This window comes from Pocillopora damicornis, chromosome 10 (assembly GCF_964200805.1).
Source record: "Pocillopora damicornis chromosome 10, jaPocDami1.2, whole genome shotgun sequence".
Taxonomy (NCBI): domain Eukaryota; kingdom Metazoa; phylum Cnidaria; class Anthozoa; order Scleractinia; family Pocilloporidae; genus Pocillopora; species Pocillopora damicornis.
This window is the reverse complement of record NC_142679.1, coordinates 6,659,273-6,683,634: the sequence shown is the minus strand read 5'-3', so window position 1 is coordinate 6,683,634 and position 24,362 is coordinate 6,659,273. Positions and strand designations below refer to the sequence as shown.

Sequence of the window (24,362 nt, the reverse complement as noted above, 5' to 3'; positions counted from 1 at the left end):
CTAAGGCTTGTCCTGTTTTTACCCTTTATATTGAGTTTTATTCTTTATATCCTATTATCATGTATATTAATATATATATATATATATATATATATATATATATATAATACTATACATTATTATATATTACTTGTATGAAATTTTGATCTTGGTACTTACACATAACCCCCATCAGAGTGAGGACTGATGAAAATTATAACTTCCAGTGAAGGTGGATCATTTCTATACTACAGAGCCTTGTGGGTGGATCGGGTAAATTTTATTGTGACAAAAGCAAAATCCTCCTAACCCAACCCTCTCCCCTTTTTCTATGAAGAAGCAAATTCAATTACAATGTAAGCCCAACAACCAGCCAACACTGAGCACAGCGGTCAAAACGAAAGGCGTGCGCGAGGGGATTCATTTTGGCCGCCAATTTCCCACGCAAAATTTCTAGGAAACACATCCTAACCAAGCCGCTGTACGCTGTTTCCTGTGCTGTTCCTGTACAGGAAACAAAATTATGGAAAAGGAAAACTCGAGACTTTTCGAACACAAAGCTTATTCAAGAACGGGTATCCTGTTGAATTACCGTCCTGTATTGAGCTTTTAATTGCCAAACAAGTAATTCGCTTATAAAACACCGTGACTCACTGGCTAGTATGATTACCTGTAACAGCCTGAAAGCAAGCCACTTAGTCCTTAGTCATTACGACGCTTGTACATGCGCAGACGTTTGACCGCTTTGTTCCAAAACTGCGGGTTGGCGTTTAATTTTTTCACACTATTCAGCCTTTACATTCCCGAGCTGTTTTATTATAGTGTTCCAAATCAAACAACTTTTTCAGCTGTGTTCTGAAAATCCAATACTCCAAGTCACATTCTGCATACTGAACTCGCCTCCTACAGCACTTGCAAGAAAGCTTAAAACGTTCGCTCACTCCGCAACGATGAACCTCGTAATTATCACACTCTGTAGTCTGAACTTTCTCCGCAACTTTTCTATACACTGCATCCACAAGGCTTGAACATGTATTTACATATTCAGCCAGAGTCTTTTCAAGCTCCTGTATCCTTGTTTTGCAGATTTCTAGTTTGGTTTTGTCGGGAAGTTTATTAAAATACGCGTCCTGATCCAATGTCCTCCAAGGCAGATATTTCGTTTGCTGGAGTGTTTCTTTCAACAAAGAATCAAGTCTAAATCTTTCTGCAATCATATAAAACTTCACACAGGTTGTATCCTGTACGTTGCCAGAAAGGTATTCGCAGCAAAGCTCCGTAACTGTGTCCATCTGGTATTCCTCGGCCAGTTCCAGCAGGAATTGACAATTTTCTTCTAATACAGAGAGGATTGATTTGCAATAAATTATTAAATATTTTTTTTCTTCATGTTTAGTACTCATTGTAAACACAACGATATCATAAATAACCTTAAAGACAGTGGACACACAAGTATCCGCGTTGATTTAGGACGAAGGAGAACAGACTAACATTACCATAGAGTTCAGTGGCGGACACAGGGAGGGGCCAGTTATAGTCTCGGTATTGTGACGGAAATGCGTTCGTGTTGTGAAGGATAGGACATCGGGATGGTGTCAATACGTAAACGTGTGGACGATGCGTCAGTGTCTGTCGGTGATGCTCAATAACTCGTCGAGCACCGAACTACCACCGACGCATCGTCAATTCAAAGCGTTGACCGACACCATCCCGATGTCCTGATTTTCACACCAAAAGTAATCCATCAAATATGCGAGCAGGTCTTTAATGATCAGCGCTTCGGCAAGAGTGTTTCCTAGCCCGCGGGAAAGTTTGAGCAATGCGAGTCGGCAAGCGGTTTGGCAAGGATAACGAGATTAGTGCCAGACCTCAACAAACTTCTCCCCGACTCGTTTCAAATCTTCCCGTGGTCAGAAACCCGTGTCCTGCAACCCTTAGCAACCCTGATAATATGAGCCTGCCGCAGGCTATACCATAGAGACTCGCCTACCTCTTATTTGACAAGCTCTGCCTTGAGAGTACATTATCTTGAGCAGCACTTCAATCTCGTCTGCTTTTTTCCCAGGCAAAGTTATCTCTTTTGCGTCTCTCTCCACGAATTCGGACGTGAACATTTTCTCGAACACTGGGGACCACATAGACAGTGTACTCCTATGGACGTGAAATTTGGTTCCCTCCACAGAAAGCACCACGTCACTAAAGTGCCTTGGTTGTGAGAAGTCAGGGTCACTCATCTTTTAGCTAGTTAGAAATCAGAGGTGTTATTATTGTGGAAAACAGATCAGCTCTTCGTATTTGTAATATCCGAATTATTCTGTTGCCAAACTCTTGAACGGGTCTCAAGATACTAAAGTAAGCTTCTTTTGTCACCACCACCCTCACACACCCAGCAAGGAATCCCCCTGCCCTCCCCCCTCCCCGTTTTAAGTGGCTGCTACCGGTCCTCGCCGACAAGCGCAAGATGTTTGAAAGGTTATATATCTGGCGATTTTATTAGGATTAAAAACTCAACAGGGATTATTCCCCGTAATCCACTGAGCAGGTAGGTTGTCCAGTGTCAGATTACGCTTGGCAAAGGAGACAAAGGAGGCACTCACGTACGAACGGACAGGCCGAGAAGTGTTGTTTCAAACAGCGTCTAAAACTTCATTTTCAATAAGGTCGCAAATAGTTCCATTTAGCTAATTGAAAGAAATACTTCATCTATTTTTCACAATAAAAGTAATGCAGAAGAAATGTCTCAAGGAAAATCGTGACACACCGCGAAACACAACAGGCAACAGATCTGAATAAAGAGCGATAGATATTCATACAAGCTGTCTAGATCTAACCAGAGACCACAAACACATGTACACACATACCGGGATATCGAAGTAAGCTGTCTGCTTCAATTAAGCGATGTTAACTCACAAAATCTGATAGCATAGACGAGAAATTGAAGCAACAAGCACCTTAGTGTTTCGTTGCAGACAGACAGAGACTAAGGTCGTCTTGTTTGAATACAATTAACGCCTCAAATCCTTTTATCTGCATTAAAAATCTGTCAATCAGAATTAATCTTAATGAATGAATTAACATGCTGATTACCTTCTTAACCCATAGGGCTTCTAAATTTAACATACTCTTTCAGGGGAAATAAAATTAAAAAAAATTGACATGTAAGAATGTTAAAAATCGTTGTCAACCATACTGTGAGGACCATCTACTCCTTTTAACACCACAAAATCAGTATGCATATTCTCCATACTGTTCTCTATACGTTTCCAAAGGTGCTGACAAGGAGAATCTGTTTAACAATCAATATCTTCTTAAGTCGGTGATCATTTCCTATATTCTCATGCCCTTAATGTGTAATTCAGGGGATATATTGTAGGGGGAAATTACTGGAAGATGTTAGTCAAAAGGTTGAAGGATTAACCCTTTAACTCCCAGGATCTGTTTCTTAATTCTCCCCTCTAGTAGCTACAAAATTCTTTGTAAATAAGTGAGGAGAATTTGGTGTTAAATCAAAACAACAACTACTTGATAAGTTTGAGTATTCTCATTACCTGTTGGTTGGATAATGTTTGAATGTTGTAAGGAGAAGTTACAGGTTAATCACTTCTGAGAGTTAGACAGTTTAAGAGTGGTGTGGGTGAGCCACAGCTGAAAATTCATAAGGGATAAAAAAACCAGAAGATATGTGCAAACTCTACTGACTTCCACAGTTAAAAAGAGTTATATCATCCTTGGTCCATATTACTACTGCTACACCTGGGCATGAATCTTCAAACCTGGGTTGAGATAATCCACAGTGATTAGATTCTTGAAAAATAATAGAGTAAATTATCCAAAAAGGCTTTTGAACAAAGGCTTAAAAATAGCCTGGGTTTAAATTTGATCTCTGTTTGGCACCAATCAGCCTGCACACAACTGGGCCCTAAACTGTTGCTTTAGTTCAAACATTTCACTTAAATGCACAAAGCTTATCACCTATCTCCCATGAAATACATTTTTAATCTTATATTAAATGTTACATAAAATCAATGTACAACTTTTAAATAAAAAATTTAAATTTACAATCTTTTAAATGGCTCTTATTATCTTAAAGAGACATGTTAGTGTGATGATAGGGTAGACTTGGAATGATTATGTCTCTATGTAGTTGTGTATAGGGAAATCATTATTCCCTTGTCTTTGCAAATGCCTGCTAAAGGCCTGAGGCAACATCCCTTTTGCATTGTATTATAAACAAACGGATGATCTATGAGGTGTTATCAAAGCATTTGCTTCCCTTAAAAGAAGTGGAAGTGAAGGTGACAACAGTAGAGGTATCTTATTTATCTGGATTCAGTGATGTTTGGTTTTCAGTGGCTATTGGACAAATTCTGGTGGTTGGATTGTAGGTGGATCAACATCACTTCCATAGTCAAAATAGTTCTCTCTTACTGTTGATTTTGTTCCCCTCTCAGCATCAACAACAGTTTCTATTTCAAGTTCATCTGTTTCTGATGATTCACTGTCACAAATTCCAAGTACATCAAGGTCTTCTGCAATCTTTTTTGTTTGTTCCTTTGTCAGGTGAGTGCTACCAGGTTTTGTGGCGAGAGGTTGTGCTGATCTTGGTCTTGCAGAGGAAGGCCTTGCAGACATAGGTCGTGATGGTCTCAGTTCCTTTATGGTGGACTCCTCAGGTTTTGTTGAAGATGAAACTGGCAAATCTATGGACTTATGCAAACCTTTTCCAGATTCTCTGACCTTCTTTATTTCTGAATCAAGAATAGCCTTAACCTTCTCTATTGAAGGTTTGAGTTCATCATATGTGTTGTTCACTTCTTGACAAATTTGATGTTGTTCTACACCACTAATATCATTGTTAACCTCCACATTGAGTTCACCAGATACACTTGTACCAAAGTCAGTGCTATGGCTTTCTGAGAAGTCACAACCTTGTGGCTCAGGACGGGGTTGTTTTCTCAAAACCCATCGATATGGGTTGGCTTTGTTGAGCTTTGAGCTATCTGTCTGAGCTAACTGCTCAGAGGAGCGGGAAATTCTTTTCAAACCTGTATCCACTTGTTTTCTTGGAGACATAATTTTTTCTACCCTTTTCTTTCCAAGTTCTTTGATGACTGCTTCTAAGTGAGAATCTATCAAATCCTGTTTCTTCTTAATCATTTTTTCCTTGTCACTATTTCGTTTCAATTTCAACCATTCATTGAAACTTAAAGCCTGCATTTTTTTCGATGTGTCATGACTGGATGCAGAACTAGTTGCTTTTGCCTTAGTGTCAGCATTCTTGATGGACCTTTCCTTGGCTGTTTTTGGTCTTTTTGTGGCTGTTTTTGGACTAGAAGTGGACATTGGTTCTGTGTGATCCATAGCAGTCTTTGGACGCTGCTTTTCAGAATTTGCAGTGTTTCCTACGTTATTTAATTCACCTTTCATATCAAGAAGTGTCTTCTCTTTACTAAAACTTTTATCATCAACAAGGGGTGCTAAGGAAGCTTCTTTAGTCATTGGCACAGATTTAGACACTGATTTACTTTTATCCCCAGACACATTCCCTGTCTTAGAATCAGATGATGGGGCTTTACACTTAAAACTCTTGACAACCCTATACTCAGGGGGTGGTAGTGGAGAAGATTCACCTGGGTGTAAGCTGCCATCCCCTTGCTGAGGCGTGACCTTGGTGTGACTTTTCCTCCATTCTAGTTTTGCCTGTTTACGTTTCCTTCTTAGCCATAAACCAACCCTTTCCATGGACTCTAAAGCCCTTTCAGCTTGAATACGGGCCTCCTCTTGCAGGGCAGCCCTTTTTGCACGTTTTTCCTGTCTTTCCAGCTTTTTCTGCTTGCGAGCCACTATGGCTTTTTTATGAAGCCAGGTCTTTAGAACTGGGTTATCAGTGTCTTTCAGTTGATGCTCTGATCTGAAGCTTTTTCTTGTTCCATCAGGATTTTTCACTTTGCTGTCGTTTTTTTTAGTTTCATCCTCCTGTTTCATAGTATCTTTGTTTGCATTCTTGGAAACAGATCTGATTTGGTTCTTCTTCTTCCTAGCAACTAGAGGTTTCTTCTTCCCTTCTCCCTCTTCATCACTGATCCATTCTGTTTCCTCTGGTAGTGGAAAAAGAGGAAATGATGACAACCTCGTTTGACAACTCTTGTTTCTAGAAGTCTTCTTGAAAAACACAGGGTATGTTCCAACCGGCGCTGCCTTATCTTTTACTTTTTTCACATTTTCTGTTTGAGAACTTCCATCGCTCTTTGTGGATGTTTTAGTGATGTTTTTCTTTCCATCAACTTCCAAATCGCTTGCGGAGGAATCTTCAAGAATTTGTTTCAAGAACTGAAATTTCTCTTTTCTTCTTGACTTCGGCATCATCGCAAAGCTAGTTCATATGCGGATTCGTCGTCGCATAAAATACCAATATAAGCAGATATTATTCAATTTTAAGCCTGCAAGCTTGCAATCATGGTCGTTATATCTGTTTTCTGAGGGTTGATCTCTCAAATAACTAGAGGATCAAAATATAGCGCTACATGTCTTGGTCGCTATGGAAACTAACCGATAGGGAACTGGAGAGGAGATTGCAAAATGGCGGCAAAGTAAGCTGCATGTGTATTTTTCGCGGATTCGCTGAATGGCAGAATCTGCGACAAATAACGACGAATTCTTCTACTTTACCGTCGAGGGTCTTCGGTACGAAGGTTTGTGTGGGTTTTTATTTAATGTTAAGTCTCAAAATCCTTTAATTTGGAGTTGTATTGATCTCCATTATCTACGTGAGCTCATACTTAGAGAGAACAAGCTGTTAAGAACGGTTTTCCTAGATGTTTTCGAAGTATATTTCACAATCGACCGATCTCTGATTAAGATTATTGTATGGCTGTCGGTCAAAGTTTTATCTGCCCATCCAACTTAATGCTCTCTCGACAATCACGCGTCGCGCGATCGCCTTATTATTCTCACAAATAATTTCTCTTTCTCTTTTCCAATGATGTAGTTAAGGTTCTTTTATATTAAAACTGTAACTGACTTACCTAGTTTGATGCCACTTTTTAACAAAGCTGCCTTTGTTTTCGGGATTTGGGCCTAAGAACTGTTTCTCTGAAGAAAGACTTCATTGTTTGTTTCCAACTCCCTCTCAAAATAACACCCAGATCTCTCTCGTCCGAGTTCAAGATTTTTCTTTACAAATGTTAGGATTGTGCAGAATGAGGCTTCTGGGTTACAGTGGAAGAAGACATTTTACCTTGAGGCATTGCAGTAATATTGTGCTTATTAGAATTCTTTTTTCAAAGATCAATGGGCATATTTCCATGTAAAAATTGACTGATAATTTTAATTGTATTATTATTGATTGTGTTGGTCATAGCTGTTACCTACCTGCTCTGTATGTTTATTGTAAAGTGTCACAGGTACCTGCTGATAAATATTGTCAAATCACCCAACTAAGAAAGAAAAAAATCAGATGTTTCATTCCAGTGGTTTATTATAATTGTGTGTCCATTGATTGTTCTATGCTTCTGTGCTTGAGGAACTAGTGGATAGCACATGTTTTGACTGACCAGCAATGCAACTCTCACAAGTCAAAGATTGTGTGGAACACCTATCAATTGTTTGTTTGTTAGTCTGAGATAACTGTGATCTTTGTGTGTTCAAGACACTCAGGAACACCTCTATTGGAACAACAAAGACTGTCAGAATGATGGATTGATCAAGAGACTGGAAAAGAAGCTCTACAATTGAAGAAGTTCATTTATAGAACCTACTTTTACCTCTTTTTTTTTTTTTGAAATATCATGTTATGAGCTCATTGGTCAAATCTGTGGGACTATATTGATGGTAGGTTTTCTAAAATGGGTGTCTGTGGTATTCCAACTGTGAAACCCAAACAAGGAAAGCTTATGTACATTGGATTTATTTTATTTAGTGTTTTGATGTCAACACTGACATTTATACCAGCCTTTAGAAGATTCTTTGTGGTAAATTCTCGTTACTGTAGCAGAAATACAAGTCAAGGAAAATGTGATACTTTGGTGGGACACATTTTGCTGTACAGATTCTTCATTGGAATGATGGTTTTCTTTTTGTTCTTGGCGATAATCAACTGCCAGCTGACTGTGTTTACAACGTTCAGCCATTGGCTCGAGAATGGCTTCTGGTTCATAAAGTTTCATTTGTTTTGTTTGTGTGTTCTCTTGTCACTTCTCATTCCGGAAGGACACCTCAGTAATGCCATAATGCATGTTGGCTGGATTGGAAGCTTTATTGTGATGGTTATCCAGGCCATTTTAATCATTGATTTAGCAAAAGCTTTAAATGGTTATTGGGTAGAGAGAATGGAACTCTCAGAACGGCCAAAATGGTGGTATTTTTCAATGTTATTCTTCACATCTCTGTTATATACCCTTTCTTTAGCGTTCATTGTATATTTCTATGCCACTTACACCATTTCAAAAGATTGTAGAACAAACTTAATTTTTATCACAACTGTTGTTTTGCTTTGTACTTTTGCATCACTTTTGTCAATTCATCCCAAAGTGCGAGAAACTGGACTCCTTCAAGCTGGCATTGTTACATCATATTCTGTTTATTTTGGTTGGACCTGTATGCAGCATTATCCTTATTCTGCCTGCAATCCTAGCTGGAATTTTTTAATCCTTACAGAGTTTAATTTTCACATTCAATTGAACATGATCTTTGACACTTTTGTGACATTTTCACTGCTCGTATACAGTGTACTTCATGAGGTATCTGTGCAGCATCTCCTAACAAACATCAATCCTTGTGCAGATTGCTGGAATCTTCAGTCACAAGTTGAGAATCATCCTTCGACTTCAGAGGAGAGCGAAGAAAAGCCACTGGTTACCTCAACATACCTTATGTTTTACCTTTTTCTTCTTTTGGTATGCCTACACCTCTTGATGGTAATAAGCAATTATTACACTCCTGAAGGAATAGTCGGCACTGAAGATGAAGTACTGGAGACAGAATATGACAAACTCATTGACATGGATGAATATGTGAAGTCGTTGAGCCAGTGGGTTGCCTCCTGCCTGAAAATGATTGTGTGTGTTGTGTTTCTTCTCCTGTACATATGGACTATTCTGTCACCTGTTGTCTTACCAGCAAACAAATAACTCCAGCCCACAATCTTACTGCAATTTACTGAAAAGAAGCTTTAAGGTGATGAAAAAAGACAAACCTATCAGCTAGTTTTGTAACGCTATCCAAATTTTCTCAACTAATTTGTTAAGAAATGAGTAGCAGCTATTAAGGGGAATTGCTCTGTACATCAGATCTCCTGAGTTAAGGGGAAAATATTTATAATGATTTCTGATCAAAGCTCTAAGCTCAAATGTTTCCAAAGCCATTTGGGAACCTACATGAAAAATTGTAAATTGGTTTCCAAAATTAAAATTTTTTTCTCCAGGAAAAAAAACACTCTCATCACAACATTAATGATATACTAAACCACAAACAAATGTTCTTATCTGTGGATCAAGTGAGCAGTAATAGGTTGTTTGTGGTTTGCATTTAATTTCTTTTATATAGTTTAACAGAAAAGCTTGAGTGATGTGTTATAAAATTTATAATTTCACTTTGATTGCAGACTATACAATATTTTCATAGACATATAATACTGTATGCTATATACTGACTTGCCCATTTTGATTATAAATATAAATTACATTATATATTATAATGCTATTAATAAGATACATAGAAAAATTACTCAGTTCTGATTGGTTAAGATAAATGCAATTTTCAGTAATTCAGTGGAGAAGAGAGTTAATTCAATGCAAAGAAGTAACAAACCAGACTGATATGAAAATAGCATTGTATATTATTGTGTTGATTGTACATAGTTGTTTTGACTGAAAGCACAATGTCACTTGCAGGATTTGAATAATAACCTGATTTGAAAAATGTTATTTTTGCACTTGATGTGCACTTTGCCTCTGCATAATTATGATAAGCTATCTTGTATTTTTTATGTATCTTTATTATTAATAACATGTAATCACATGATTTTTCTTGTGCAATTTGGAATAAATAAGCACTTGTAAATTTTTTTGAAGACCACAAATTGCACTGGCCTTACAGGCTCATGCAATTTTGTTAGTCTTTAAAAAAATTTACTTGCTCTTATCCATTCCAAATAATTTGCAATTATTGCACTCAAAATTATGTGATTATCTAAATAAATTTAAAACTGTCAGTGATATTTGTAATTAGAGTATCATGACTGTATAGTTTATTTTCAATGATTGTGTTTTTTTATTTGGTGATAAATTAGTATAAAATACTAAATTGTGCCTTTTCCTGGAGTATTTAGCAGTATATTTAATTTAATGGTGAATGTTTTAAAAGCTAAAATGCACCCTTCAGTCATGTTGTCAGTTTTTTTTTTTCAGTTGGTAGGTTTTTTAATATGGAAATAAAATTTCTATAATTTGACTTACTCCCTGCTTTTGTAGATCTTCCAGAACTTTCAAGTTGTACAGCACCATTCAACAGCGATGAAGGTGTTCCCTTCTTCTCTGGTAGGAGAAAATCTAGGAGACGTACTGGAAGACTGGTGACAGTAAATAACCAGAAGATTGCATTGCTCAAATATAAAGGAACAGTTCATGCCTTGGATGAAATGTGTCCACACATGGGTGAGTAGATGTGAGGGTCATTCCGTAAGATAAGATTAGATTGGATGAGATAAGATAATTTAGATAACGTCAAATTCATGGGGAATGTTAAATCTCCATAGCCTAGGGCTCATGATATAAGTGTTTGAAAAGCTCAAACACAAAGGCATATACATGCTAAAAGCTAAGAAAATATGCAAGAATTATGAAGAAGGTCTAAAGACTACCATGCATTGCTTAAAGAAAATTTGTCATTGCAAAATGCAAACAGTTAATGAGAGTGCTCAAATTTATCAGGTAGAAGTTGCAATCTTGAGCTAACTCCAAATGCTGTAACTTATTTATGATGAAATGTGTTGCAGCATAGGGGAGAATTAACAATCAGATCTTGGGAGTTAAAAGGTGGATTGAATTCTGTTTCAATGCAGGTGGCCCTCTTCATCTTGGGGACATTGAAGAGCTGGGTCAGGCAGCCCTGCCATGCATTGTGTGTCCTTGGCACAGTTGGAAGTTTTCCTTAGAAAATGGATTTGTGAAAGATCCTGCTCGTGAGAAGGGTACAAAAGTTGGTATTTATCCTGTGCAAGTCACTGACAAGGGAGAATTGCGAGTTGGCTTCAGGTCTTTTTCCCCAGACTATTTCAATGGTGCAATGGAATTCTAGTTTTAAAAGGCTCTCAGCTCATGTGAGTTTGATACATGAGAGAATCTGGTTGTGCATTGAGTACAGGCTGACAGAAATGCCTAGCATGTTATGGTACATTGTGGTTTGCTGTGTGCAACAGGTGTTCTAAGTTGAGTGAATACAAAAGCAATAATGTGCACAATGCACCAAATCCAACATTTGAATTGCATTGAGAAGGCTGATAACTGTTACATGTAATCCTTTGGTAACAGGTTCAACCTGTACATCGCGATGGCATGTTTCACTGTGTCAACTGTTGTTCAACAGGGACATGTTAGCAGTGAGCCATCTACATTCGTGGATGGGGTTTTCAAATGCATGGAAAATCCCAGATAATCGATGAGAACTTTGTAGTTTTCTCAGTGTCCCAGGGACTGAAGGCAAGCAACTAAGGATTAGTTACAAGCTATGTAAGCTGTGTAACTCCCCCATGTTTTTGGTGTAGTTTAGATGATTGTTGACCAATGCAAAAATCTTTAAAATATCAGGTAAGGTGGGCATTCTCCCAAATTCTCTCTCTCCATTTTTCTTCGGTGATTCCAGTTTTTGGTGGTATGTGTTTAATTTTGAATTGGTTTAAAAAATCTGGAATGGGCAGGGTTTGAAATGAAGGCAATCCATTGTAAAGAATGTATAATTATTACAAAGGTTTTATAATTGGTAACAGTGTATTGTAGAAAAATGATCCATTCAAAATGGTCAATATACATTAAGGGGCTCACAGTGACAGTTTACGCAGTGATGGAACAGAGAAACGATTCTGTGAAACCCCTGTTATAGTTTTTAATTGCAATTTTACACCAACCTTCAAAAATACAACATCTTAAACTGTTTCAGTTGTTGTAAATATTACAAAAAAGTGATTCAAATTTGGTTATAATTGCGTTTAAATTATCAGACTGTAAGTGTGTTAGAACAGTTTTCAATTGAGTATTGAAAATAATTTAAGATTGATGTTGTTGTTGTTTGTTTGTTGTTGTTTTTTTGCTTCACTTTGTGATTGGGCTTGAAAACTTGCACCAATCTCTCAACCAATCAGATGCAAAACTACAACCAATCACAACTTAGCTGCCTGCGTTTTGTTCACTTAAGGTTTGGTTAGTTGAAATTTGAGTTCTCATTGGCTCTTAACCCTTTAACTCCCAGAAGTGATTAACATAAAACTTCTCCCTATAATATCCATACATTCTTCAGCAAACAGGTAATGAGAATATTCAAACTTATCAGGTAGAAGCTGCTATCTTGATCTAGCACCAAGTTCTCATAACTAATTTACAACGAAATGTGTAGCAGCTACAGGGGAGAATTAACAATTAGATCTTGGGAGTTAAAGGGTTAAAGGTATCTTCCTTTCTTCTGATTGGTGTTTGTGACTTATTTTTTCCTGCCCTCATCCTTTAGTAAATGAAATAAGTTCCCCTTGTCAGCTCTAGTGGTGAATATGACATGATAAATCTTCAATTTATTAGTGTTCAGTAACCAAACATCAAAATTAGAATAGCTCCTCCCCCCCTCCCAACCCCTACCCCTCTCTTTTTGCCTTTTTGGCTTCTCCAAGTATCTCAAGGCCATACCGGGCAAGAAAAAAAACATTGAAGCAGATTCACTTTTTCTATAAATAAATAATTGTTAAAAAAATATACTTGTGACTTCAACCTCACGGACGCTAGTTTAAATGTAAAATAAGTATTTTCACTGGTTGACTTTTAAGTTCCCGGATGTAAAGTTCTGACTGTAAATTGTACCCTCATAGAGGCTGAAATGATGTGTCCATTGTATTTGTAAGTGATCCCAAGTGCTTTAACTCCCCCACTGCTTTTTTTCAAAGTCTGTGGACATCAACTGACGCGCATAGTTTCATTGTAACCTTTGCACTCCACTGACAGCTCTATGTTGTGAACAATGTATTTTTAGCGACAAAGTTTCAAATGATCCATACACTGAACTTTCACAAGATATTTAGCTCCATATCTTGGCAGCCTCAGTCAATGTTATCGATGAAACCTTCAGTGTTACGGCTGTTCTTTGCTTTGTTGTTGTTGTTGTTTTTTATCTTGTCGTGTATCATGCAACACTGGTTCTATACGAGTTCCTTCCAACTGGAAGCTGAAATTAAAAAGAAGGGAAAAATGTGGTAAAAAAAACATTTCTACAAACATTCCTATACATGACGTCATCTCGAGTCGTTTCAAGAAGTCGCAAAGAGGTTTTTTCCAATCAACTTTAAGAAAAACGAATATTTCATTATAATAGCTGGCTACCGAAGAACAACGCGGATTGTAGTTATACATTCAAAGCCACAACGTCCCTTAACGTCAAAGCAGAATTTTTGCAATTTGAAAATTGTCATGATAAATGCCGCGTTCTTTCTGATCTTCCGTGATGTTACTTATGCCAAGGGTGGGAAAACAAACTTAAAAAGGGTTGAGGCATGGGTAAACGAGTAGCGCGGGCTGCAAAGCCCGAGGAAAACGTGACAGGCGTGTGAAGAAATGCGTTCATTGATCTCCAAGTTCTCAAAAAAGACCTCGTGGTAAAAAACATAAACTGTTCCTTTCACGAAAATGATCTGTAATTAGGTCTGTTTCAAATGTCGGTTGGGAAACAACGAAGCAAAATATTAAAAGTATGACTTCCAACCTGCTCTTTGCAACCTGGATCATGCTTTCTCTCCCCGAGCTGAACCCAGTCCTCTTTATCGTCTGACATAGGCAGGCCTGTTTTCGAGTTCCACCTCTTTCGTTGGCTGGGTAACCAGCTTAGGAGCCATAACTTCACTGGAAATAACAACTTGGGATCCACGCCTACTTTTCTTTCTTCTGTAGTTTCTGATGACGAAGACATATGAGGTGCGGTAATTTAGGATCCAAGCAAGACAGTGAACGGAATCTCTCATTTTTTTTCAGCCAATGCATTATCCCCACCTTGTTGGCAGACGCGAAGAGAGTTTGCCACACCACATTTGGCACAAAAGGCTTTGCAGACTTATTAGTCCATTTTACGGTTACGCTCTTGATTGCCAAGCCTTTGAACACGAGTGAGGCTAAGGGTGACCTTGTTATGATACAAACCTTGCTGCTTTTCAGATGTAAATTACTTAGTTATCATGCTAACTAGATACTGGTCTCTATCACAACATGGTCAACTCAAAGGCTTGGCAACTAAGCACACAACTATAAAATGGCCTTTTACAAACAAACAAGCTCAGAAGCAAACAGAAAACAAATCATTGACTCAATTTTTGATATACTTCAACTTTTTACCGGTCATAGACAAAACAACATTGGCACGGCTCGTCTCAAACGCGGGTACCTTAGGGAAGGTCCTGGGTACAAGGTTCACACACTACTCATACTTGTTTTATTTGTCTCTCACCTAACAACAAACTTGTAACAGTTCCTATTAGCATAGTGACAAACCAACCAATGGCACAGTACCACAAGTACGATGTGCTGTAAAACCCAGCCATCGGGTTACTGAAAAAAAAAAAAAATAAGAACGAAAAAATGTCGTGAATACCTCCAGCAGCAATAAAGTCACAGTTCACAAGTTTTTAAACTGAACCGATTTAATCCCTCACGTCTGTACAAAACTCATAGTGCAAAGAATAGGCTTGATTACACTCATACGCACAAATCTGTCAATAAATAATCTTGCCTGTGTTCGACCCCGGTCTCCGACAAAACGAAAAATAATGGGGAGATTCCCTCACGAACACAGGAAAAGCAAGTTTTCAATGTTTTCCTCCAAGATGGAGAGTCTAAAAAGAGAGACTGACTTGCTTTCTTGGCGTAGCCTATGTCGATTATATCCCAATGAATCGACAAGGAGTAATATTGCTTACTCTGAATAAGAAGCTAACTCGGTCTTAGAGTACCCTACCAGATCCCCATCCCCTCAGCCTTTCTCTTCTTCCCCCCCTCCCCCCCCCCCCCCTCCATCCACTATTTTCTCCAGTTTATTTTGCTTGTATTTAGTTATTGTCCTGCTGGAGAGGAGAATGGGGGTGTTCGGTGTATAATCCAACCCAGAAAGTCCCCCACCCCCAGGAAACAACTGATAACTGACTGGAATCAGGTTCAGACGAGAGAATACATTATTGTGTCTGTTTAGTTTCGAGGATTTTTACTTACTCGTACTGGTATGTGATCTTCGTGTTATTAATCATCGCTGCTTGAGACTTGTTGAATACTTCAGGGGAGCATTCCGAGATTGAGACTGGGCCGAAGTTTTCATTTGGCGGGTAAAGCTGGGCTCCAGTAAAAAGCCAGATTGTCATGGCCAGACCGCTGACTACTCCAAGGTATGCGCCCTGAGGTAAGAATTAAAAAAGGTTTTGAGACGAAAAGACGCGCAGCCTATAGAAGGTACACAGTGGCCTTCAGAGTCTACTGACACGATCATCAGTTCTCTTTAGGCGGGGTGATACTACCCAGGTAAAACAAAGTTTATTGCGAAAACATCGATTTGTAAAAAAGAAATCGAAGGAGATTGGTCGTAATTGTTAAGGTTGATTTACTTCCGGCAAATGACATATCCCTTCGATATAAGAAAACTTTGAAATATTAGTTTGCCTCGAGTATGTAGCTTAAATCGGATTTCATATTTTGAACTGGACGAACGAAACACGAACAAGCATAAGCTTGAGATTGATTGCTACCTTTGCATTTGCTCGTGACACCAAAAGACCGAGAGTGAAGATGCCAAGTAAAGGGCCACCGGTGATGTAAAGCAAACCAGAGAACACCTATAATAAAGAAAAGAAAGAAAAAAACACACTATCAAAGTCGGAACATTGTAAAATCTTCGTTGCGAGTGACGAAAGAAACTCAAAATTCCTTAACGAGGTCTTGAACACGTCCTTAGTGGTAAAAAAATATATTAACATGGTAAATATTTCAAGCATTCTTGGAATGGAAGTAGATGTTAACGAGCTTGTCACGAAAATGAGACAAAGCAAACTTCTGAGTTCTTGCAAAAGCATTGAACACACGCTCCTCCGTTTGGATCACCTGTCGATTGTTGTCTCACTCGCCAACAGACTAGTTGGGCCGTGATAGCCCAAACATTAGGTTCATAAGAGACGAGTATCCCATTTAACGTTCGCATCACGACGGCGACTGGAATAACAACGTGGCGCAACAAGAAATTTAAAGCTAGTTTCACTTACAAGGGAGCCGGAGTTGGATTTGGAGTCGTAAATATAAGCGCAGGGTGATAAGCTCTAATGAAAGGGTAAAAACATCGAGAAACTGGCAAAATTCTGAAGAGAAATTAAAGTTCATTTTCAGGCGACGTTTACCTAAGCGTCGCCGTCGCGGAATTGTGCCCAAACCCCTTCGGATTTCGCGGTCCCATGCTCCACCCTTGAGCTGCGTGGAACTGGTTGGTAAGTTAGACCATTGCAAGAGTTGTAATACTAAGAAGAATGTTTACAAACCTGTAAGACCACGTCGCCTGCATGGTGAAGAACAAAGGCTCCTCCCATCACTGTCCCGCCCAGAATCGCAGCTGAGAAACAAAGCCAAATAAATCAAACTCAAATTAGCATGCATGGCCTTACATCTGGAAAAAGTTTTAAAATGGAAAGTTAGTTTACTTACTGATAAGTTTGCAACTTTTCACCGAATCGAAGTCGTCAATCCTTCTTGACCATTTCTTTAAAAAATCCTCCAAAATGACCAGGCTTAAAGAGTTCAGTCCTGATGACACGAAGCTGAAAGAGAAAATGTCTAGTCATTCAAACACAGAGAAAAGACCGAGATATCATCTGGTGCATGCCTAATATAGTCACTGCAGTCAGTAAGAAGAAATACATCAGTATCGCAATGAGTCAGTGAAATGTTGAAAAGTGCAAAAGGCTGGCAGAAACGCGGTAAAAAATTAAACATTTACCGCCATCTCTTAATTAATTCACCAATGTTTAGTTTTGCTTCTGATCGGCTGACCGAGTGTGGCGCGAGTTTTCTATACCGACCACTGAACGTTGCCTCCAAACTAGAGAAATCTCTCTACATATCATGTTTTTCTACCCCGAAATGGTAATTGCTCAAACATCTACTTGCGCCGCTGGTACAGGTTTTGCATCCGATTGGTTTACGAGAGGTTTTCAGACCAATCACAGTTCGAAGTAAAGCAAATCCAAAACAATAACGTGCAATGCAAAATTACTCCAATATTCACTTGCACCGACCGATAAAGCCACTAGAAGTAAGCTACAAAGAGACATGCATCACGATGGCGCTAGATAAAATCGCGGAATTTCTACCTCAAAGATCCAGCGAATACGCAGGAAGTGAGGAATCCTGGAAGTCCTTTTAGGTGTTGTAGGTGATGTTTGATGTAGTAGAACAGCACCTGAAAAGCAGGAAAAGAATTTATGAGGGTTTCTGTATTGGTCGAGCTTCAAGCAGAGGGACTGAGTGGGAATGATCTCTATTGAGCTCTCCAAGACGCCTCTCGATTTGGAGTCCTGGACGTTAATTATTAGGCCGCAAATTCTCTTTATCACCAAATGCCCTTAGTGTTTTTGTCTAATTTGAAACAAACTTAATATATCTGGGCTAATATTTGAGATTTGTAATTCATCTCCTTGTTAACACCTCTGCAAGTGTCTATAAAGTATTTTTCAGTACCTGATCATTGCGTTGGATTGCTCCTGTCATCAAAGGATCACAGTTGGCAAACACAGTATACATGATGAGACCGGTTATACACGCTAAGCCTGTTATGATTATAAGCACTGGCACACTGATCCAAACGGCCCTGCAAAATCAAATCGATTTGTATCTGTTAAAAGTACTATTAATAGCGTCTGAAGTTCTTATTTGAGGATGTTGCTGAGGCAGTCAAGTATATTATTACATGTATAACTGAATCAAAGCCGCTACTGTAAGTTCATATTATCCTAGGGCTCTTTTGTACTGAATGTGGATTGTAATAAGAGTATCTTTTGTACTGAATGTGGTAACAAGAAAACGTCAATAGTTTATCTATCACATAAATCAAAAAGTACACTTAGATAATTACCCTGAAGCGCGGGAATTCACGATTGCTCAGGCAACTTTACAATGAAGTTGTTTCTAATTGAGTTTCGAAAACCAAAATCACAGTAATCACAGCGACAATCAGAACAAAGGTTTACATTAGCCAATGAGAACTCAAAGTGGAAACAAGCTAACTGATTGCATGAAGCGCGGTAAAACGCGAATGACCAAATCACGATTGTTTTTACATATGCATCCAATTAGTTGAGAGGATGGCGCGAGTTTTCTGAACCAATCGCAGAGCAAAGTTAGGTAAAACCAAAGCAATCCGGGACTTCTGCCGACACTCCAATGAAAAATTTCTCTAAGAGGGTTTTAGGGTAAACGAAGAATCTTACAACGATACGAAGCGTAGTAACGAGCGAATGTAGTTCAGCGTTAACAGGTGGAAGCAAAGGAAAGCTAAGTCGCGTCAGTTTGAAATTTCCATATCTTCATATAATTGGTTGAGTTGGCACGAAAATTTCCAAGTAATAGATGCATCGCCCAGAGGGATGGGAAAAGACTGGAACTGTTAAATTCTCAGAGCTTACCTCCTAGCCAGGCCGACACACTTGTTGGAGATATACCGCTGAACTGCTGTCTGATTGACCGTCCACACAGGTATGACAGTGATGGCTCCGCCAATGGAAAGAGTCCAGAAAGTATCACGAACTGTGGGGTTTGGGTTGAAACTGCCAGAGGAAAGACGCAAATATAAATAAGAAGCATTTAGAAATTCATAAATCTCAGAGATCTCCGAATCTTATGCTTCTTACTCAAATAACAGCATTCGCTTTCGATCTTTGTTGACTTCAATCACATGATCAAAGCCTCCTGCGGTGTTCGTACCCACAATACACAGCGTGACCAGTCCAGTCACCATAAGAATCACATGAAACGCGTTTGTCCACGCCACCGCCTTCAAGCCTCCCTGTAAAAAAAAGCAAAACAAAACAAACCAAAACAAAACAGTTACCATGAATAAACAAAGGCAACATCAGTTTACATGTTACTCAATACCAAGAGAGAAGAAAATTGGTTTCTGATTTTAAAATTGAAAGAATCTTATTTTTCGCGATCGGTAACTACTTTCAGAAGAAGTAATTTTTTAGAAGTAATGTAATTTTTAGCTTTATAGTACCATTTTTTCCAGTGATCTTGTACGATTTTTCTCCTGTGCTCTCTTAACAGTTCAAAATATTTACATTATAATTTCACAATATTTTTATTAACCTTAGATCAATATGATAATTTAGCGAGGTACGGGACTCTAATGAGGTGAGTGTGATCCAAGGAGGAGCGAGGAAAGATCCGTCTACATTGGTGAACATCAACATGTAATTCAAATAACGAAACTAGAAAAATTTTAATCGAAACAGGCAGCGGCCTTCGATATTCAAAAGCCGTGATCTACTTCCTTTTTGTGCTAAGAACGATTTGACTTAAACACCTTCCTAACAGCCAGATATTTCAGTTCAGGGGCTTGCCTGGATATGATAAATTTCGCATTATCAGTCTTTCGTTTCCTCAATATTTTTCGCGACCTCCAAGGTAAATATTTTCATATGTATTCTTTTTGTGACTGAGTGGAAAAAAGGTTGTGGGCGGAAGTCTTTGTTATTTGTTGACTCATGAAATCGGCGGCGTATTGCCAGGTCAATCAAGATTACTGGCAATGATTGTCTATGGATTTAGCTGATATGCTAAAGAGCTGTACTTTGGACAGTGTTTAGTGGACGTGCTTGTGCACATTAAAACAATTAACCGGAGTTTGACCTCCGAGTCAACTTGTGTCATTCAAACTGAGAAAGGAAACCTCAATCGACTTAATTAAACACTTCTTCAAATAGGCAACTAAAAATAATTTCACCAGAAATGAAAACCTTACATGATTTGGTACAAGCACAGAAAAGATAAACGAACAAATGAAATATCGTCTATTGTCTGATTGTATTTCAGTTATCTTTCTTATCTACGCAACAGTCTTTTTTTTTTTCTTTTTTTAATACAGGTTCGAATACGAAAAAAATGACAGATTATATGGTCGGAGAGCCACAATCCCAGAGGAAAAAAAAAAGCAAAACAATTTCGCTCTGATATTTCTTCGATATAATGAGTTCATTGACTGAAATTTCACTACTTACTATCTGGACCATGTTATTATTTTTGTTATGTTCGTCAATTTAACCTTTATCCCCTAACATCAGTATGCATTTTCTCCATACTGTCCTCTTTGTATTCCTTGATGTGCTGACAAGGAGAATTTGTTTAACTATCAAGAGCTTCTTTATTTAGCAATTATTTCCTCCGTTCTCGTGACCTTATTGTGTGATTCAGGAGTGACGTTGTGAGGAGAAATTAGAAGCTGGTCACTCTTAGGGGTCAAAGGTAGAAGGAAAGGGTCTTTAAACTCACCAGTGCAGAGTACAGTGTACAGGCGACGCTCGTGCAGACGATGCCGACTGCTAACGGAACTCCAGCAACTAGGAATACGAAACAGTAAAAGATGAAATAACGATAGCAATAACAAGATTTTACTAGGATATGAAAAGTGCACTTATACACATAGAAACCTGTTTTAGAAAAACGTCGGATGCGCGATTCAGAGACACTCCAAGAAATCCTCATAAGATCGTTATTTTAAATCGTTTCATTTTTTTTTTGATAAATTTCCATCAACAAATTTCCTGTTTATCTGATTCAATACCCATGCCATTTAATAATAACAGCTCCTTACCCGTATTGATGGCCTGTGAGGGTATGTACACGACCAGACATAAGTACAGGCTCTATACAGCAGCAAAACAAAAAGTTTCATTTTCACTTTGACCTTAACTTAAATGTCTGCAAAGACTGCTTATCAAAGCACATTTTAAGATTTCTGTTTATGGAGGTTTGACTTTTTCTGGTAAAGAACATAAAAGTTTACGTAGCGTTTCAAGTAAAAGAGCTCCAACCGTAAATGATCGCTTTGGGTTTCTGTAAGGTTTGATATCGGTCATATAATTAACGTCTTCAGTCACGTCTTTCCGTATTGCGTGACGGGAATACATTCAAATTCGCTCCCAATTTCATCCGTTGTCAGAGCAGGGATTCAAGAAATAAAGTAAATCTGACATTACTTACATAGGTCACAGTGAAGAGGATTGCCCCCACATACCGGACGCCACCGGAAAACCGCGCCTCTAGGTACTAAAGGAAAAAGAGTAAATGGTTTTGCGAAATTGTTAAATTTAGAATTACCCCTTCCAGATGTGTTGAGCAATAGCAGAACTTGCCTTCCGCATTTTGTTATCAATTCTAACTCCATAGACTTCTAAAAAAATTTTTTAAGGGGAAAATTTTCTCAGTTCTTAATAAAGAGAAAGGGCGCACTGCACGGACAAAAACAATTCTAATTTATTGTTTAATAGGTGAATGAATAGATAAATAAATTAAACGAGTCTATTAAATAGCAAAAACAAGGGCACGTAACAAACAAGTTCTTTGATTCTCGACGTCACTTTCACTATAATCTTAATTTACTTCAATGTCATCTTTCTAAAATATAGTTATCAACACTTTTTCTTGTCCTTTCCTTAGTTTTTCTCTCTAAATTTAAGCTACTTTTGACGGCGACTGTATTGACCGTAAGCGATGAAGACTGCATAACATTGCGTGAGGTACCCCACGTAACAATGATTACTGCCCACATGGCGTGGGACGTTAAATTTTTGAATACCTTGCTCTATCTTCAATTTTATGAAAAACCATAATTTCTTGAGGACAAACCGCAAGTAAATCAGAAAAGGTGATTTTATCACCTCTCTAATCATTTTGGGTTTGTTCTTGGATCGAGAGTGAAGCTCGAAGGAAATTAGGGATAAAATAGAAGGCTTTCGAAACTCAAGGTACATCATGTTTACGGAATTCCAACATATTTTTTTCGAAATCAAGAAACACTAGTTTCGAAAACTACGAATCGTGTATTCTAAAAAATGTAATTCAGACAATACATGAAGTTCGTTTAATCATTCTCGCATAAATTTCGATTCCGTAAATTTGTTATTTCTCCTGATAAGAATGGCATTAATGATTTTAAACATCGAATCTAAAGTCCGGTCTCGTTATTTCATCACTCCATTGTGGTAGCCTTTTACTCAAATTTCTATCGCAAAATGATAGACTTCATAGGGCTCTAAACGAAAGACTCATAGGTAAAATTTTCGCAAAATAGCAAATTCCTTTTTAATATGTCTACAGACACTTAGAGGATTAAATGAGACGTTTCAGAATAATCGGCTAAAGAAAAAATTTTAAAAACATCTCATTGACATCGGCGGTAACAACAACAAGTTCCTCTATTCATAAAGAAAAATATTTGTGGTATTCGTCTAGTATTGCACATCTGCATTTGCTATCCTTTCTATAATGACTCTATGCACGTGTACAGAGTGTGCAAAATATCAGTTGCTCTTTTTTTAATTGCACGCTCTCATATTTAAACGTAGGTCAGGTCCTCTTGACAGCAAATGATAATTTGATTTAGATGGTTTTTTCATGGTAAAATTTTACGACTCGGAACTTAAGCTCTGATGATAATAAAAAACACAAATCTAACTGCCGGCGAAAGCAAGAAAGAAAATCACAACAATACCGATTCATGGAAGATTCTATAAACTGAGCGAGCTAGTTACTAATTCCTTTTACACTTAAAATTTAATTATTTCATGCATATGGTAAGCTGCACGACTTAAGAATGATCTAAGTATCGGTTCTTTTCCCTTAAGGAAATATCTGATCCTGTGTTATCTCATAACATGCATGTTACCTCGCGATGTCTATCGAGACTATACCGAAAAAGGGCCAAGAAGCTTTTCAAACGCCAGACATAACTCGGAATTAATGTTACATAACCACAAACTTACCTCGTTGACTGACGTAACTTGCAATCGGTGAAACATAGGAATGAAGATAATATGAGCAACAGCCGCGACAAACCAGTAAGCGAACAGAGCGAAAATGATGTACTGCAGTCCAAATGAAAACACTTGTGCTACTGAAGCAAGAATAAGAACCGACGAAAAATAGCTAGCCACAAGTGACAGCGCCAAAATCCAGCTTCTTAAATTCTTGTCCGCGAAGAGAAATTCTGTTGTGGTTTTCGGCCTTTGTCCTCGGCAGGCAAAGAAGAATCCCACGGCGATTGGGAGCAAAAGGCACAACACGAAAACCACGTAGTCTTCTATGTAGTTCATGACTGATTTAGGTCGCTATAGTACAGGTGATGCAGATGAAAAATAACTTATCCCTTGTTTGCTGCGACAATATGAAGTACCTTGACCTTGGCGCTGGTATGTACAATCCTATCCAATCCTCGTTAGCTTGAGATACGAGATGGGAAGAATTTTTCAAAACCCACGCAATGAAAACACTCTCGAGCGCAAAACGTGAAAGATTGTCGATAATTTTGGTAACTTCAAGAACAATCAAATCGAGAATGACCCTTTGCTCTGCGGGAAAACTCCCTTACTTGCACAAATTCGAGAACAATAGATTTCCACAAATTCGATATCTTTCGTTACAATGGTGATGACAGAAGGCCTATTGTATTCGTGATGTGTTGCAACTATTTTCTCACCCTGATTAAGCATGTACCCACTAATAACTAGAACGAGCGACTTGGCCTTTAGCCAGTATTGATTCATCAGACGTTGTTTACGCCCAATCACAGTCAGCGGATATGATGAACATGCTTAATTTGTAATTTGCAATTTTGTCATTTGTAAATCACGCGATACTCAGCACTTTCGACTAGAATGCTTTGCTCGTAACCGGAGTAATCAACGAAATTAGAAACTGAAAGTGCTTATTCTCTAAATTACGTCTGAGCTAGGAACGAAATCGAGACGAAACTGCGTGTTGGTTGTTTCTACATATTTTGATTCTTGAAAGAAAATTTAAAAGAGAATAGAAACTTCTAAAATTAAGCAGTTAAGTTTAAGACAAGCGTAGTTTTTTAATTTGCTATTTAACTCATTAAAAAAAAAAATTGCTTGC

At 38.2% G+C, this 24,362-nt stretch overlaps 5 protein-coding genes across 7 annotated transcripts; 2 read left to right on the top strand and 3 right to left on the bottom strand.

Annotated features, from left to right (window-relative positions):
• Positions 1-10: 10 nt before the first annotated feature.
• On the bottom strand, positions 11-7,102 carry LOC113670365 (BTB and MATH domain-containing protein 38). Of its 2 annotated transcripts, none has more exons than XM_027186504.2 (3): positions 2,841-2,980; positions 1,970-2,220; positions 11-1,315 (listed from the first exon to the last, which is right to left on the bottom strand). In XM_027186504.2, exons 2-3 carry the CDS (start codon positions 2,211-2,213, stop codon positions 768-770), a joined length of 792 nt encoding a protein of 263 aa, XP_027042305.2. In that variant the 5' UTR covers positions 2,214-2,220; positions 2,841-2,980; the 3' UTR covers positions 11-767. The 2 variants fall into 2 exon arrangements, with proteins under 2 accessions (XP_027042305.2, XP_027042306.2); XM_027186505.2 differs by lacking the exon at positions 2,841-2,980 and adding an exon at positions 7,005-7,102 and having other exon boundaries at positions 565-1,315.
• Positions 3,957-6,504, bottom strand: LOC149038667 (uncharacterized). Its single transcript, XM_089183706.1, has one exon. The coding sequence runs from the start codon at positions 6,343-6,345 to the stop codon at positions 4,333-4,335; it is 2,013 nt and encodes a 670-aa protein (XP_089039832.1). The 5' UTR covers positions 6,346-6,504; the 3' UTR covers positions 3,957-4,332.
• On the top strand, positions 6,482-12,249 carry LOC113670366 (Rieske domain-containing protein). 2 transcript variants are annotated; one of them, XM_089183715.1, is made up of 3 exons: positions 6,482-6,663; positions 10,449-10,631; positions 11,039-12,249. In XM_089183715.1, the coding sequence occupies exons 1-3, from the start codon at positions 6,504-6,506 to the stop codon at positions 11,272-11,274; spliced, it is 579 nt and encodes a 192-aa protein (XP_089039841.1). In that variant the 5' UTR covers positions 6,482-6,503; the 3' UTR covers positions 11,275-12,249. The 2 variants fall into 2 exon arrangements, with proteins under 2 accessions (XP_089039841.1, XP_027042308.2); XM_027186507.2 differs by having other exon boundaries at positions 6,529-6,671.
• On the top strand, positions 7,693-9,240 carry LOC113670364 (serine incorporator 1-like). The gene has a single exon (XM_027186503.2). The coding sequence runs from the start codon at positions 7,824-7,826 to the stop codon at positions 9,105-9,107; it is 1,284 nt and encodes a 427-aa protein (XP_027042304.2). The 5' UTR covers positions 7,693-7,823; the 3' UTR covers positions 9,108-9,240.
• LOC113670382 (sodium-coupled monocarboxylate transporter 1) lies at positions 12,054-23,945 on the bottom strand. Its single transcript, XM_089183711.1, has 15 exons — positions 23,231-23,945; positions 21,450-21,515; positions 21,061-21,112; positions 20,739-20,806; positions 19,100-19,254; positions 18,875-19,015; positions 17,931-18,060; positions 17,564-17,652; positions 16,899-17,011; positions 16,736-16,806; positions 15,956-16,042; positions 15,429-15,607; positions 14,671-14,771; positions 13,936-14,123; positions 12,054-13,401 (listed from the first exon to the last, which is right to left on the bottom strand). The coding sequence occupies exons 1-15, from the start codon at positions 23,558-23,560 to the stop codon at positions 13,360-13,362; spliced, it is 1,812 nt and encodes a 603-aa protein (XP_089039837.1). The 5' UTR covers positions 23,561-23,945; the 3' UTR covers positions 12,054-13,359.
• Between the last annotated feature and the right edge of the window lie 417 nt (positions 23,946-24,362).

What these genes read in the sequence shown, in the direction of transcription:
- LOC149038667 (XM_089183706.1), bottom strand. Translation starts at nt 6,345, where the DNA reads ATGATGCCGAAGTCAAGAAGAAAAGAGAAATTTCAGTTCTTGAAACAA.
- LOC113670364 (XM_027186503.2), top strand. Translation starts at nt 7,824, where the DNA reads ATGGGTGTCTGTGGTATTCCAACTGTGAAACCCAAACAAGGAAAGCTT.
- LOC113670366 (XM_089183715.1), top strand. Translation starts at nt 6,504, where the DNA reads ATGTCTTGGTCGCTATGGAAACTAACCGATAGGGAACTGGAGAGGAGA. An exon ending in TTTACCGTCGAGGGTCTTCG is followed by an intron (nt 6,664 to 10,448) that starts GTACGAAGGTTT and finishes CTGCTTTTGTAG; the next exon opens with ATCTTCCAGAACTTTCAAGT. An exon ending in TGAAATGTGTCCACACATGG is followed by an intron (nt 10,632 to 11,038) that starts GTGAGTAGATGT and finishes GTTTCAATGCAG; the next exon opens with GTGGCCCTCTTCATCTTGGG.
- LOC113670365 (XM_027186505.2), bottom strand. Translation starts at nt 2,213, where the DNA reads ATGAGTGACCCTGACTTCTCACAACCAAGGCACTTTAGTGACGTGGTG. An exon ending in CAGAGCTTGTCAAATAAGAG is followed by an intron (nt 1,316 to 1,969) that starts GTAGGCGAGTCT and finishes TCTCTGTATTAG; the next exon opens with AAGAAAATTGTCAATTCCTG.
- LOC113670382 (XM_089183711.1), bottom strand. Translation starts at nt 23,560, where the DNA reads ATGAACTACATAGAAGACTACGTGGTTTTCGTGTTGTGCCTTTTGCTC. An exon ending in AAGTTACGTCAGTCAACGAG is followed by an intron (nt 21,516 to 23,230) that starts GTAAGTTTGTGG and finishes TTTTTCCTTTAG; the next exon opens with TACCTAGAGGCGCGGTTTTC. An exon ending in CTCACAGGCCATCAATACGG is followed by an intron (nt 20,807 to 21,060) that starts GTAAGGAGCTGT and finishes TCGTATTCCTAG; the next exon opens with TTGCTGGAGTTCCGTTAGCA.